Raw genomic sequence first — 15,905 nt, 5'->3', positions numbered from 1 at the left:
ATCCTCAGAGCCCTCCATTCGCAAATGCTCCTTTCTCAGGGTCACTGCAGTGAGCTTGGAGGTGATCGAGGGCGTATTTGGGGGAGAGAATGGGCAAAAGCAAAAGAAGTGCGTGGGGATCTGCAAATGTTTCAGTCCCAGCCTCCCAGGTTCTCCCAGGCGAATTAGACTTCCTAATTCTAGACTCATCCCTCTGCAGAGGATGCAGCAAGGCTGCTGCAAACCCTCAATGCCCTGCGAGAGTTCTGCACTCAGCTGATTGAATGCAATGCAAAGGAGCTTTGGTTTTCGGTCTCTCCCCGGGCAAATCGAGCTGAAGTCTCTCACCCAGCCCGGAGAACCGGCCTCATCCCTCACGGGAGGCTTTGGGGAAAGAAGCCGAGAAAGCAGGTGGACGGGCCGGAGGGGAGCCCGCCCTCCCGCATACGCTCCCTCCGGGCTCCGGACGGCGACGTCCGCCCGCGAGGGAACTCCCCCCGCGCACCGAGCCCTCCCCGCCTCCACCGAGCTCGGGAGCCGGGCCTACTGAGCCAGGGTCCCTTCTCTTTGGAACGATGTCCCGGCCGGCCGGAGCTCGCGCTGAATCCTGGAGCTCGCGCAGAGTCCCGGGCCTCCGATTGGCCACGCGCGGCGGAGGGCGGAGACCAGGGGGCGGGGCGAGCCGCTTCCCCTCGGCGTGCAGCCGCCGCCTCGTGCGTGGTTACTATGCAAATTGCAGCGATTGCGGAAATAAACAAGGGGAGGGAGGCGGGGATGGGGAGAAAGGCTGCCGAATCGATTGCAACTTCTGCAAAGTCTAACACAATCCAAAGCCCACAAGGCAAAGCCAGAGAGAATCTGAGAACCAGCCAGCTCGGCTTGGATCGCTTTCAAAAAGAGGAGACAGAGAAAGAGAGAGAGAGAGAGAGAGAGAGGGACAGAGAGGGAGACATTGAGAGAGACTGAGAGAGGGAGAGCGCGCATTGCAATTGCAAAATCCTTCTGAATTGGAGTAAAAAAAAATCTCCAAGAAGCCTGCAATTGGCCAACAGCTTAAAAAAAATCTCTTCCGGGTTTTCAACGGTTCCAAGTTTATTTAGATATTTTTAAAATGCAAAAAAAAAGGTGGCAACAATGAAGCAGTTCGTCTGAACCCTTTAAAGTTTCTCACGTACTCTTTTTACATTGCAATGGTACGTGATGCGTCAACTTTCTATTTTGCGTTTATATGATACGTGCTTTATAAACAAAGATGTTGCTAGATTGGCTTGTGCTTAATGGTTAAGACTTTAAAATGATTTCGGGTGCATTCGCGTTAAGTGCTTGCTTGGAATGTCTACTGTGATGTGCTTTCTGGGGTTTGCTTGGTTTTGCATCTTTTTTTTTTTTTCTTTTGCAAGAGATAGCAGTGTGGGTGGGTATGGAGATATGCACCAAAAAGACCGGGTTTCCTTTTTTTTTTTTTTTTTTTTTTTCTTTTTTTTTTTCTTCTTCTTCTTTCCTAGGGATTTGAGAAAACCGCTGAGGTTGACAGATTTTTTTTTTCTCCCCCTCCAAGCGCTTGCTCGGTTCCAGAAAGGGGAGGGGGGGGGGGGGGAATCCCTACGTGCTCGGCTCTGTAAAAAGACGTCTAGCCTCAGCAGTCAACCTAACCCGAAAAGCAAGGTCTGGACCGAGGAATAATTGACTATTCGATCCTCTAATCAATGTTAGCAACACGGACGATTGACAGGGTCTTTGACCAATCAGGAGAAAGTTTGGGTGTAGTATGGTTCGAAATCGCCAAGGGGGTGGGGCAGAGGATGTCTAAAGTTCTCTGCGCTCGGCAGGGGATGGTGTACTAGAGCCTGTCAAAGCTACCGAAGTCTTCCGGCTTGAGCTAACACAATAGGGGAGTGTTGTGGTGGTTTAAGTGAAAATACTGATGAGCCGCAGTTTTTGCATGAGTTTTATGCCTTCTTTGTCGCACGCGGAAAGATACCGGAAACGTTTTGCCAGGGAAATCGACAACTTTAAAAGATTGTTCTTTACCCCTCCCCCGCTCCCCCTAGATAGGAACCTAGGAAATGATCTGAGCTGTTCTCGAGGTTAGGGGCTCAAACCCTTAAAGCAGAAGTATCTCGGCCCCGCCGGGGAAAGGGTCAGGATTGTAGATAGAGCGCGATCGAGTCCCGGTCTGTTGCAGTCAGCTGGCTTTGTGTGCTGCAGTGGTCCAAGCGCCCGTGGCTTCAAGGCGCCGGCTCGCAAAGTTCTTTGGAGGAAAGTCTGGTGGTCTTAACCGCTCTTACTTAGTCTGTGAAACTTGCTGCGTTGCCGAATTATAAGCAAGGGGCCTAAGGGAGGAAGAGCGAGGTTGTTGGCCTGGGCTGTGTCCCAGATGGAATGACAGCTGTTTTGTCACTGGGAGGAAGAAGGGAGGAAGAGAGGGCCAGAAAGAGGTGGTTTTTTTGTTTTGTTTTGTTTTAACTTTTTATAACTAACGTTTCTATGGTCAATCGTACAAAAGAAGCAAGGGAAAGAATCCTTTCTCCATCTCTCTCCCCGCGTGGCTCCCTCCTCCCTTGTGAAGGGGATGCGTGTGGGAGTTGACTGAATGGCTCGCTGGCTGCTGGAGTCCAGCTCTGCGACAAGTGCCTGACATCGCTCCAGTAGAAACCAACTGCTACGGCTTGTATTGGAGTCCGTAATTGGCAGCCTTTCACTAAAGTCTCTCTCTTCCCTTTCCTCCCCACCCCCACCCTGTCTGCGATCAGTGTCGAAACCTAATCCTGTTGGGAAGTGAAAGGAAAAGAATATGAGCTCTTTCCCCTATTTGAGTTAAATTCCCATCTAAGCGAGAGAGTGCAGAGGCTTTTCAGTTTGCAAATGCGAAGGTTTGACCATCAGCTCCCTTTAGCATCCGGGATTTTTGCACGCAGGTATCCAGATGCCTCCGGCTCGTACATAGCCCACCAGCCTGTGGCTCAGTGGGGAAGCAGGGGGAGGAGAGAAAGAAAGGCTGAACCCCAAATGGGGCTTCCTAAACAGCCTTGGCTTCCGCTTGTTCTTAGGGGTAGGGGTGGTCACCTCTAGTCCACTTGGAACTTCCATGCCTCGGGTATCAAAGCCCACCCCATATTAATAAGATCTGGCCATTAAGTACCTTGGAAATGAAAGGTATTTGAGATGGACGCATAAGTGAAACCTTATTGACGTAATTTATATATCTAAGAGGATTTCACTCAGGCTGGCAAGGTAACGTTTCTGCAAATAAAACATAGCAAATGCAACGCCGGGCAGCCTGCCAGCAAGAATATGGATAGCAGAGATCATGGCAGGAGCCTCCTTCGCTCACAGACAATCCCATTTCAAGGCAGCCTCCTAGCACTTGCAAAATAAATGATCGAGGCGGTTATTTCCAATCGGGTGTCGGGGGGAGGAGGTATTATCCTTCCTGACAATTAATTACTTATGTAATTACACCCTACCGGGTCTAGGTGGGACTATATTGTCCACAGTCGGTCTCCTTTCCAGGCTTCCTCCTCTCCCCTCCCCTCCCCCCTCTCGTTCTCTCCACCACCATCCCCTGCTCTCTCCTTGCACACCTTTCAAAATATCCCCTTTAAAAATACACCGACTGGTTTAACTTGGCAACTTTGAGCAGAAGGGAGAAAGGCCAAATATCGCCCAAATCTGACACTTTTGTTTCACTGGGAGCGTTTGAATCTGGGCTGCTGGGGGAGAAAGTTACCAGACCTTCGGCAACTGTAACTATTTGCCGGAGTTCTGTTCTCCCGGAGGCAGCAGGAGTCCCCTCCCGGCTCTGCTCGGTATTTTTTATTTTTTTTTTCGGAAGGGAGGGGACGAGCCCGGGGGAGGGAGAGCGCGAGCCAGACCGAGAGAAGGAAAGAGCGGATGTGGAAGGGCTTGGGATTCAACCCTTGCCTAGAGGGCGCAAACAACCGTCCCATATCCAAAAGTCTCAGGGCGCCAAAAGTTACTTATGATAATACTCCCAACCGCAGAGCAGAAAGCTGGAAATTGCGGGTTAGCCTCTTCGGCAACAAACGGTTTAAAGCAGAAAATATTACAGGGACTTTTCTTCTCTTTTTCTTTATTTCATTTTCTTTTTTTTTATTTTTACAAAAGATAAGGCGAGATGCCAGCGCTTTCCCTCTATCCCTCTCCCTTCCCACCGCTGCCCCACAGTAGGGGCAGTTTAGGAACCAAAAGGGCAGAAGTAGATGTAAAATGTGTCTTCCACGTTGTGAAAAGCAAGAGTGTAATCGTCATGTAGAAAAGGGCTTCCCAGTGATAGAAGGAGAGAGAGAGAGAAACAGGGAAAGAGGGAGGGAGGGAAGTAAACAGAGAAAGAAAGAGAAGAGAAGAAGAGAAGAGAAGAGAAGAGAAGAGAAGAGAAGAGAAGAGAAGAGAAGAGAAGAGAAGAGAAGAGAAGAGAAGAGAAGAGAAGAGAAGAGAAGAGAGAGGAGAGAAGAGAGAGAGAGGAGAGAGAGATAGAGACAAAGAGAGAGAGAGACAGAGAGAGAGAGAGAGAGACTGACTCAGTTACATGTCAGGACGGTCAGCCAGAAATTCGCATCGAGGAACTAGGAAACCTGGATGAAGTTCCCAGTCTCAGTAGAGATAGAAATATCTCTGTCTCTCTCTCCATCTCTTTCTCTTGTCTCTCTCCCTATGTGTCTCTGTTTCCCCCACATACACCTATTATTCTCTTACACACCTCTTCTCCTATCTCCCCCTTCCATCCCCGTCCACTTCATCAGTCAGTCTGGATCAGGACCAATAGCAAAGACTGCCATTGACTGATGAAATAAGATTTCAAGTCATGGCCGTTGTCTTCCCTCCTTAGCTTTTTTTTTGGCTTTTCCCAAGGTTTCCTGGGAGAAGGAAGGGCAGGATGGAGCTGGGCTTCCCAGCCCTGGAAAAAAAAAAAAAAAAAAAAAAAAACCTTTAGACAGATATTGCATGTTTAAGAAGACTCCTGTATGCGCCTTATCTTTTCCAGTAACACCTCGGGGCTCGAACTACAGCATTGTATGTAAAGAGGGTTGCTCCCTGGACTTTTTTTTTTTTTATTATTTAACTGTCAGGCACCCTGTAGTTTTCCTCTAGTTTGAAGGTTGTCCTGCGCCAGAGCTTTCCTGCATGATCCTTTATTCCTTTCTCTTTGGAATGAGTTATGAAGGTTTTAGGTCCATGGTTGTAGATTTGGAAGAAAAGCAAAGGAATAGGAAGAAGAGGGAAGAAATTCCTTTTCTTTATTCCAGAGGATATGCTAATGTTGGGAACTGGAGACTTTTTTTTTAATCAACCAGGAAAACTGGTCTCCTGGCACCTTTCCACGTTAAAAAAAAAAAAAAATTAAACCTTTTTTTTTTTTCCCCTGCCAAAACAATACCTCACTGATCTAAAATCATAGCAGGAAGCTCCTGGCTGTTATAAGTATTGGGTGTGGGAGGGAAGGAAGAGGAGCCGGGTAAGACACCCCTGGAGTTGGATCAGTTACAGGAAAGTTCATTTTCAAGAAATATTCGCTTTTGGATTTTAAAGGACCATTCTAAAGACACTTTGAGGACCGTCCCGGCGTCCTCTCTTAGGACAGACCCTCCATTCTCCACTTTCCCCTTCCCCTTTTAAAAACGTACCAGGTGGTTAAAATTATACAGTCGTTTCTGAGCTCGGTAGAACTTTTTTGATGTCTCCTCGGGGCACAAGCCCACCAGTTTCACAGGGCCAGGACATTCATTAATCTTAGGCTACCTTTCTCCAGCACCCCGCCCCTTCCTCCCTCCCCCACTCCCCACCTTCTCCTAGCCTCCTTACTTTGGCCTTGAAGAGTTCTTCTGAAATAGTCTCCCCTTCCCCAGCTGAGGAAGGAGATAAGCAGGGAAGGAGCTTGGAGAAAGTTTTCAGTGTCCCAGTGCGTAATTTTAACCATCAACCCTCCTCCGGCGAGGTCCCGGAATTTCAAAGTTTCGCCGTTGTTAGGGAGAATAGATAGACCGGTTCTTTAAAAAAATGATAAGGTAATATGGAATGCCAAATGGTTTGGAAAGAACCAGTTCCGTGATGTGCGTGAAGTGGGGAAAGTTGCTCCCGCGTGTTCCTTAAAGCTCTGCGGCTGACGGGGTGATGGGAAAATGTGGAAAAGTAGTTTTGTTTGCTTAAGCACCTAGTGTGGTCGCCCTTCGGGTCCGGAAGAGCGACAGTACGTATGTGTGTGTGTGTGTATGTGTGTGTGTGTGTGTGTGTGCTCCCACTGCGTTCCCTTAGAATATACAAATGTACAGATACATACAGTGACAGAGAGGGAAGGGGAGGGAAGGGAAGGGAGGGAAGGGAAGGAAAGGGAAGGGAAGGGAAGGAAGGGAAGGGAAGGGAAAGGAAGGAAAGGGAAGAGAAGGGAAAGGAAGAGAAGGGAAAGGAAGAGAAAGGAAGGGAAGGGAGAGAGAGAAGAAGAGAGAAAGAGAGAAGAAGAGAAGAGAAGAAGAAGAGAAGAAAGAAGAAGAAGAGAAGAGAGAAGAAAGAAGAAGAAAGAAGAAGAGGAGGGGCTGGCCGTCAGCACGCAACCCCCTCCCCTCCCTTCCCCTCCCCAGCCCTCCCCCCTTCCCTCTTCTCCCCACCCCCCCATCCGCAGCCCATGGCACTAGCTCCCGCTCTTCCCTCCCGCTCGCTTGCTGGGGTGGCGGCGGCGGCGGCGGTGGCGGCGGCGGCGGCGGCGGCGGTGGCTGTGGCCGTGGCTGTGAGGCGCAGAGCGGAGGAGGAGGAGGAAAAGAAGGAGGAGGTGGTGGTGGTGCTGGTGGTGGTGGTGGTGGAAGAGGTGGTGGCACTGGTGCTGGTGGAGGAGAAGGAGGAGGAGGAAGAGGAGGAGGAAGAGGAGGAGGAGGAAGAAGAGCAGCAGCAGCAGCAGCAGGAGGAGGAGGAGGAGGAGGAGGAGGAAGAGGAGGAGGAGGAGGAAAAGGAGGAGGAGGACGAGGGAGGAGGAGGAGGAGGAGGACGAGGAGGAGGAGGAGGAGGAGGAGGAGACCAACAGCTCTGGCTGGCTCCCGGGGACTGGAGGAGCCTGTGGGCTGACGCGGGAAAGGAAAAAAAAAAAAAAGCCGAGGAGGGGGGAGGGGGGGAAAGTGTACTATACCCGCCTGGGTCATGGCCCTGCCTAGCCAGTTGGGGAAACTCTGGCGGGGATTCAGCCCATGGGCCGTGAGCGAGCGCTAGCTGCAGTTTGAGCAGAGTTGGAAATGTGAAAGCAAGGGGCGTTTTTTTTCTCCCTCCCCCCTCCTCCTCCTCCTCCTCCTCCTCCTCCTCCTCCTCCTCCTCCTCCTCCTCCCCCCCCCCCTCCCCTCCTCCTCCTCCCTCTTTCTCTCTCTCCCTCTCTTTTCTCTTTTTCCCCCACACACACACCCAAACCACACCCACCACACCACACCACACGGCACACACCCCACACACACACACAAGCCCCCACAGCAGTTATGTATTCTCCGCTCTGTCTCACCCAGGTAAGCAGATGTTTGGATGCCGGGGGGTGGGGGGTGGGGGAGAGGTTGGGCGCGCGGGGGGAGGGGGGCGGGCGGGCGCGGGAGGGGGGGGGGGGCGGCGGTGGACAATCGGGCTGGTTCTGCCTGCTCTGTGCATGTGCCTGCCTCCCTCCCTCCTCCCTCCCTCCGGGTGTGCCTGGCTCTGTGCGTGTCTCCCTCTCTCTCGCTCTCCCTGCGTGTGGGAGATATACAGCTTTAAGAAAGTAACTTTGTTTCCATTCGGTTGCATTCGCCTTCCACGGCCATTTGTGCGGGCACCGGCACATGGCTAATGGCGCCCACTTATTAATGATTTAATTAATATGGGGGGGGGGGGTGTCCAGTGCAGAAGAGGGCTGTGCTTTCCGGAGATCCGCACGTGTTGAGCCGGGTCCGAGTCCCTGTCACTCCCAGCCAGCTGAAATCGGGACCGGGGAGGAAGGGGGATTAAGGACAGCCCTAGCGCCTCCGGCCGGGGTATGGGGGCTAAGGACCCACGGAAAGAGATAGCCTCTCCCCCGCCCCGCCCCCGACGGAAGGGATTTGAAAAACAGTGCAATCGTAAAGCCCCGAAGCGCGGAGGCAATTTGGGGGATTTTGCGTCCAAAATAGCTCCCCTTTCCCCGCTCCGTTCCCCCCTCGTCCCTCCCCAGCCCCCCAACTCTACTTTTTGGCCCTGCGTATGGGCGATCTGGGTCCCGCGGCTGCCGGGAGGGCAGCGGAGTTTCCAGGAGGCGAAGGGTCCCTTCCCGTCGCTGTCCCCAGTTCGATCGTTGTCACCAGACTAGGATTACGGGGACGTCAAACCTTCTCCGCGAAAACGGGTTGCGTGAACTCGCGCGGGCCCTCTCATTTGCCGGGGGTGCGGTGTCAGTCTCCTTTGGGTCCCCCCCCCCACTCCTCCTTCTCCACCTTTTGAAAATTTTTCTCCCTGCGTTTAAGAAACATTTTTGAAATGAAACTTTGGTGCGTGTGCGCCGAGAAAACGCAACGCTCCCAGAAAGTTGCGTTTCGCCCGCTGGAGTTGGGTCAGTTTCTTGCGGGTGGTTAATTTCACTGAGGCTGCTCTGGAAGGGCCGGGGGTCTGTTAGGCGAGGGGCACGTTCGGGTTGCCGGCCGCCCGGCCGCCCTGCCCCGAGCGTCCGGCCTCCCTCTCGCTCTCTCGGACGGGCTCTCCTCGGAGCCGGAGCCGGAGCCGCCGCCGCGGCTGCGCCTCTCCCTTCACTCCCGGCTCTGGACTTCGGGCAACTTTTTCTTTCTGCCTAACTCTCTCTCTTCACTCCCTCCCTCTTCTCTCCCCCCCTCTCTCAACCCCTCCCCCTCCCTCAGGCACCCCTCCACTCCCTTCAAAATATGGCTTATTCCCGGCTTCTTCCCGGATCCTGGAGAGGAGGCATTATTTATTTTCATAGACTTAAAGGCACGAAGGCAAAGTGATTTTTAAAATTCTCTCTCTCATTTTTTTTTTTTAATGGGGGCGAATCTTCTTGATACTTGAGTATCTCTGCTGGATGTTCACCTCCTTCCAGGTGTTTTATTCAAATAGTGATTATTCAGATCTCCCTTCTAATCCTCCCCCCCCCCCCCCCAACAGTTCAGACATTAAACTACATGCCTTCAATTAGCAGGGAATAACGGTTTAACTAGAACTCCCTCACCGAGCCCCAGAAACGGAGGATTTTCCTCTTCCATGTAGTCCCGGGGATTCATTTTTTATATGCAACTTTATCATTCCTGTATCTCACAGTAATCATCCTAATAATAGCCATTTAATCTCAGAAGGCTCTAGTGCCCATCCGGGTTGAGATTGTCCTTTTGGTAGGAAGGGAACGAGGTAATAAAGGGGATTCAGCCTTTCTGATCTTTGTAAAAAGTTTTTCTCTAAACTTCTGGGATTTTAGTTACTCTGAGGAAAGTTTCCCCAGCTCTCTGGCTGGGCTCACCGTGGCCCTGGAGTTCAGGATGTGGTTCAAGTGGAGGAGACTTTGAATGAGCCTCTGAGGCTCCGAATCTGAAGGCTGAGTCTGGCCAGCTTTTGAGCCACAGGTACAGACCGAGTCACATAGGACCCAGGATACCCAGTCTCTCAGCTCTGTCCATCAGCTCCATTTGGAGTGGCGTTGGGAAAAAAATTACTTAATATTTATCATTGAGCACCTCCCTCCTCCTTTGTAGGCCCTGCAGTACCTTCAGAAAAGCTAAAGATGATTTGCTTCTGGTTAATGAACTGTTATCTCATGATATAAACTTTATTCCTCCAGCATTTGGGGGAAAGAGTTAAATAGATTCAGCAGGCCTCTTTTCTGGAAAAGCGGCAGAGAATCACTCCTGTGTTTGTTTATGAAGAAAATGTAGGCTGAAACACTCTCCCTAAACTGGCTTAGTTGACTTCCTACACTTTCAAAAATTAGATAATAATTTTATTTAAGGCTCCGGCATGTTTGGAAAAGTTTAGGGACCGTTTTAGAAAGAAAACCTTCTTACTACTGATTTTAAAAAAAATAAAGAAGGAAAAAAAAAACTGGTTCAGAAAATACCGTGGAAAAACTGGAACTGAAAGGACAGGGTCCATGTACCTTGTACAGTGTTTTTGGACACTCTGACCAGGCCATCAAAGGCTTCCTGAAGAATACACACAGGCAGGCTATGCCCAAACACCGCCAGTGCCACACAGTGCTAGTTCGTCAGCGATTTCTAGGTGAGCCTTGGCCCAATATTCGATTCCAGAAATATCAGCCGATAATGGTTCTTAGTTTCCATCAGATCAATGCTGTAGAGACTGATTCCGACTATGCTAGGTCTGGAAACTGAAGGTTATTTTTTTATTTTTTTATTTTTATCAATAGCACTTAGCTTTGCTTCCTGAGTATGTGTGTGCACATATAAAATGGTCTTTGTTTTCGCTGGACGATATTGGAATATTGCTGAGCTTAGGATTGTGTTTGCGATGATATAAACATGATTTATAAAAACACATTGCCATTTTAAAAATTAGTAACAATAACCATGTATACCGAAGCCAGTGATACTGTTCAGCCTTTCAAGATTGAACTGTTTGGTAGATTTCTCTAAAGAGAGCATTTTAATCTTGGTATATTTTTTAAAGCTTACATGACACAAGATGGCTTTAAAATATTTTTAAATTTAACTTTTTTTTTTAACTTTGTGATTTTGTAAATGGATCTAGGCAAACAAAACCACTTTCTCGAGGCCTCTGAGGGAAAATAAAATCTGAGTACTTTTGACATAAAACTACGGAGCGAATTCAATTTTAATAATTAGTAAACACATGTCTATGGTATTCTTCTGCACACTGAGATGGCAGTGGGTTGTGTGTGCAGGTAGGGACGATTGGAAAGTGACCAGGGAGCACCAGACACTTAGATCATATTGTCATTTCCCATTTAAAAGTCACTTCAGAATATTGTAAAATGTTTTTATGATTAATCATGCCTTTCACTGAGCTTTACCATAATCTATGAATTGCTTGGAGCTAAGTTATTCTTTGCTCTATAAAATGAAATGGGACTGAAGTCTTTAAAGTGGAGGGTGTGTGTGTGAGTGTGTGAGTGTGAGTGTGAGTGTGTGTGTGTGTGTGTGTGTGTGTGTGTGTGTGTGAGCTCACTCTGGAGTTTAAGGCAGACTCTGGGTTCTTTGCTTCCAGAATAGCGCCGAGCTTTGGTCCCAACATGTCCTGGCTATGAGAAAGTCCGCCAGTGGGAAGCACTGTATTAGGCAGATGATTCAGTTTTTTTTTTTTTCCAAATATGTGCCCAGAATTTAGGGAAGTTTAATATTCTACTGTTGGAGGTGGAACTTTTATAGGAGCCTGAGTCTACCTTCCTTGATAACTTTAACTTCGAAGAAGGAAAAAGAAGGGAAGGAAAAGGGCTTTTAAAAGAGCAATGAACTGGGGTCTCTCAGGCATCAGAAATATTTCGGTGTTTTTTTTTTTTTTTTTTTTTTTTTTTTTTTAATGGCTTCTAGTGGCTCCGGCTGCTGCTCTTAGTGTAGATTGGGCTCTGTCAAGCTATTTCTCTCTCACCAAAGCAGGCACATATATTGTGCCTGCCTTGACTCGGAAAAAAAAATTCTTACTGAAAAGAGAACATTTCTTAAAACTTAACGGGAAATACTAGGCCCAACGTGCCCAGAAATGGGAAAAAAAAATGCCCCCTGGCCTAAATGATTTATTTGGTAAATATTCTACTAATAATAATTTCTACTTAAGACCAATTTTGTTGTAGTGCTTTTCTAATTTTCCTTCATCACTGTGTCACGATGTCTAGTATTTTATTTAACCCTAACCGTACCCAACAAGAAATGTATATATGAATTTTAACCTGTTGGCCTGTAAAGGGCACATGTTGATTAGGTTATGAAGCTAAGGTAATATTTCAATATTGATGACTCTGTGTGTGTGTGTGTGTGTGTGTGTGTGTGATGGGGCGATGTCTAATTATTTGGAACTTTGAGATGTAGACATTCTTCAGAAGGCCATTAGAAACTATATTTTAAAATAAAAGCCTATTTTAGAACATTAGTCTGCCCCTTCTCCCCGTTGATATAATTCAGCAGCTCTATATGTCTTTTAATGTTTACTTGTATGAAAATAAACAAGTTATTTAGAAAAAAAATTTTTTTGGAATGGAGAGAGTCATTGGAGAATAATCATATATTTAGGAAGCATTCTGTGGCCTTGTAAAGCCTTATATAGCTTCTGCTTCCATATTTTTTACAGGTTTATTTTCGTGGAAGATATCAGGTGTTATCACTGAATTAATTGGCATTATACAATAATACCGATCACCATTCTCTATTAAATTTAGCTTACCTATTGGATACTTTTAAGAACTTAAATTTATAGCCTTTTATTTTTAACAGTATATTTATCAAAATATCCTAAACTTGAAAAACATTGACTTTTTAAATTCCTAGCAAGATAACCTGAAATATCTTTTTCATTAAAAGCAAATCATTCTTCCTTACATAAATAAAATTTTAAAAATCCATATATTTGTAACCTCTCTGGTCATAAAGAGGCTTTCAGATTTTCTGTTTACAAGTACGTCTTTTTCAATACCATCATCTCTCCCTCTACTACTCCAAGTTTTATGTACTCACAGCATTAGTATTTGGACATAATTCTTTTTTTTTTTTTTTTTTTTTTTTTTTTTTTTTGGTAAGAGAGATATGAAAGAAAATAATTTGCTTTTTCTTTTGAAGGAGACGTGCCCCCAATTTTTTTTTCTGGATTTTTGTTATTTTGGGGAGGATTATCTGTACCTCTCTTTGACATCCAAAAGCACTATTAAAATAGAATAAATATGAATAGCACCAAGTTTCAAAAGTCTCTGTGAAGTCTCTCAGAGAGAAACTTTCTAGCACGACCGATTGCCATTGCTAAATCCATCTCGGAGAAAATTTTTACTACGCCTCGCCTTGGACTTCTACGTACCAACGTTGATTGGCAGATAAAGGTTCGGGGTTTGCCAAATTGGCGGGCATGCCCTGGCTACCCCACAAGTAGTGGGGTCAAAGCTAGAGCAAAGTTAGATATGCCTACTTTGGAACCCAGCTAAGGTTGGGCTGAAAATCTTCAGCCTCCCCTGGGGTAAATCGGCTTTCCACTGGCCATCCCGGGTGAATTTGAACACTAGGCCTCAGTGACTCGGGAGACCCACTGAATGTTGATGCTGAATAAATACTGAATTTTTAAGCTAGCCTTTCTCTTCCTTCTGCTAGGGTTATGATCCTGGTCTTATTTCTCCATGTCTCTTTCCTTTAGAAGACTTTTGGTACATCCATATGGGCCATGTCCAAGCACCATTTCATTCAAATTGTGAATATTTTCTTAAGGAAAAATGTTTTTTCTTTGGCTTCCCCAATGTTCACAGATACAGATACACATTTAAATATTTTTATATTTTTTTCCTCAGGATGAATTTCATCCCTTCATCGAAGCACTTCTGCCCCACGTCCGAGCCTTCGCGTACACGTGGTTCAACCTGCAAGCCCGAAAACGAAAATACTTTAAAAAACACGAGAAGCGCATGTCAAAGGAAGAAGAGAGAGCAGTGAAGGATGAGTTGCTAAGTGAGAAACCTGAAGTCAAACAGAAATGGGCATCCAGACTTCTGGCCAAATTACGGAAAGACATCCGACCTGAATATCGCGAGGATTTTGTTCTCACGGTTACGGGGAAAAAGCCTCCATGTTGTGTTCTTTCTAACCCAGACCAGAAAGGCAAGATGCGAAGAATTGACTGCCTTCGCCAGGCAGATAAAGTCTGGAGGTTGGACCTTGTGATGGTGATTTTATTTAAAGGTATTCCACTCGAAAGTACTGACGGAGAGCGCCTTGTAAAGTCCCCACAGTGCTCAAACCCAGGGCTGTGTGTCCAGCCCCATCACATAGGAGTTTCTGTTAAGGAACTCGATTTATATTTGGCATATTTTGTTCATGCAGCAGGTAAGTGTGGTGGCAGCCAAATATTGTTCTACCTTTACTTCTTTTTTTATCCGTATTCTGTTATGCTGATGATGGCCAGCTCTGCAGATGTACTTCTGAGCTTGGTGAGGGGCCCTGCATGTGCAGGGCAGGCAGGAGGGCTTCAGAGGCCTTAGGCCTAGAGCCTGCCTTCCTTCAGGTGGGAAGCCCCAGCCTTGGGTCAACGCTCACGCTCGAGGGTTCTGTTGGTAAGTCCCGGAGACGGGTCCAAAACCCTCGGAGACGTGTCCAAAACACCCTCGATGACGTTGACCCAAGCGAGCGACAGTGGGGAAGAATTGATAAAAACGTGTGTGACGTACCAAAAAACGCACCCGAGTTGGTGACTGGGGACAGATTCTTAGTAGTGCTCTACTAGAACTTTCTGAAGCCCACTCTGCCAATTAAAAAAAAAAGTTGAGTCATAACCTCTCAAATTACTGTTCTTTTACACTGGAAAAACAGAATAAGCCTAGACATTGGGGAGCGGTGCGGATGGGAAAGCTTATTATTTAAAGGAGCTGGGCAACAAATATTCTTATGACTAATTGACGGCGAAACTCATGTCAGAAGTAACCGGTCTATGCAGAACGGACCATTCTGAGGTTGGGAATTGGCTCAACTCGGATAGATTCAGAAAGGGGCCAAGTCAGTGTTGTCTTATAGGGACTTCTTGGGGAGGGGCGGCCGGGGGAGAATGCCTTGCTAGAGAAGCTGCTGGAGATCTTGAGAGGCGGCCTGAAGGGAACGTATTGAGAGTTGCATGAAATAATGCATTTGTATATTCTCCTTCAGCCTTGCTTTAGACAAAAGGTACATTGTGTTATGTGAAAGCTCAAGTCTTGTGTAATTTGTTGACTTTTCATATGTACATACCGGTCTTGCTAGATTACCGTCATAGTGGTTATTTGAGCCAGATGGAAGAATGAAAGTTGTGGAATCTTACCAGTCAGTTATTTAATCTACCTGCCTATCTACCTAGCTATCTATCTGTCTATCTCTATGTCTTTATTTGCCTGTTTCATTTATTTACTTATCTATTTTATTGGAGGAATATAAGGGAAACCCCCCAGAATTACCTATCTGTCTGTCTGTCTGTCTGTCTATATTTATTTGATTGTTTCATTGATTTACTTATCTCTTTATTGGAGGCATATAGGGCAAAACCCCCCAGAACTACCTATCTGTTTGTCTGTTTGTCTGTCTATATTTATGTGACTGGTTCATTTATTTACTTATCTATTTATCTGAGGAATAGAGGGGAAAATGCCCCAGAACTGCCTGTTTGTCTGTTTGTGTCTGTCTATATTTATTTGACTGTTTCATTTATTTATTTATCTATTTATTTGAGGAATATAGGGAAAAACTCCCCAGATCTACCTATCTACCTTCTATCATTCTGTCTGTCTGTCTATCTATATTTATTTATTTGCCTGTTTCATTTATTTACTTCTATTTATTTGAGGAATATAGGGGAAAACTCCCCAGATTTACCTATCTGTCTGTCTATTTCTATTTATTTATTTGCCTATTTCATTTATTTACTTCTGTTTATCAGAGGAATAGAGGGGAAAACTCCCCAGATCTACCTACCTATCTATCTGTCTGTCTATCTGTATTTATTTATTTGTCTATTTCATTTATTTATTTCTATTTACCTGAGGAATATAGGGGGAAATGCCTCAGATCTATCTGTCTGTCTATCTCAGTTTATTTATTTGTCTATTTCATTGATTTACTTATCTATTTTTCTGAGGAATATAAGGGAAACCCCCCAGAAACGTCACATTGTACAATTTTATGGGGACTTTTGGTGACCTACAGAAATTTTGCTTTGAGGAGTCAGCGGGTCACAGGAGACTATTGATGTTTACTTTGGGGATGTCACTGTTGGGGCCTTCAGGCCTTTCCTGCAATGGA

General features: G+C 46.5%; 1 protein-coding gene across 7 annotated transcripts in view; it reads left to right on the top strand.

Annotated features, from left to right (window-relative positions):
- The first annotated feature begins 946 nt into the window (after positions 1-946).
- Positions 947-15,905, top strand: part of NFIA (nuclear factor I A) — a 429,987-nt gene continuing 415,028 nt past the window's right edge. For 5 of the 7 annotated variants that reach the window (XM_031969010.1, XM_031969012.1, XM_031969011.1 and 2 more), the window contains exons 1-2: positions 7,376-7,478; positions 13,436-13,967. In XM_031969010.1, the coding sequence (XP_031824870.1) occupies positions 7,452-7,478; positions 13,436-13,967 (559 nt within the window). In that variant the 5' untranslated portion in view covers positions 7,376-7,451. Of the gene's footprint in view, positions 1,173-6,742; positions 6,764-7,375; positions 7,479-13,435; positions 13,968-15,905 lie in introns of those variants that run through there. The other 2 variants (XM_031969009.1, XM_031969013.1) reach the window with 2 other exon arrangements.

The sequence above is a fragment of the Sarcophilus harrisii genome, chromosome 4, assembly GCF_902635505.1.
Source record: "Sarcophilus harrisii chromosome 4, mSarHar1.11, whole genome shotgun sequence".
In the NCBI taxonomy this organism is placed as follows: domain Eukaryota; kingdom Metazoa; phylum Chordata; class Mammalia; order Dasyuromorphia; family Dasyuridae; genus Sarcophilus; species Sarcophilus harrisii.
Note: the sequence above shows the minus strand (reverse complement) of the source record. Positions and strands in the feature narration are given on the sequence as shown.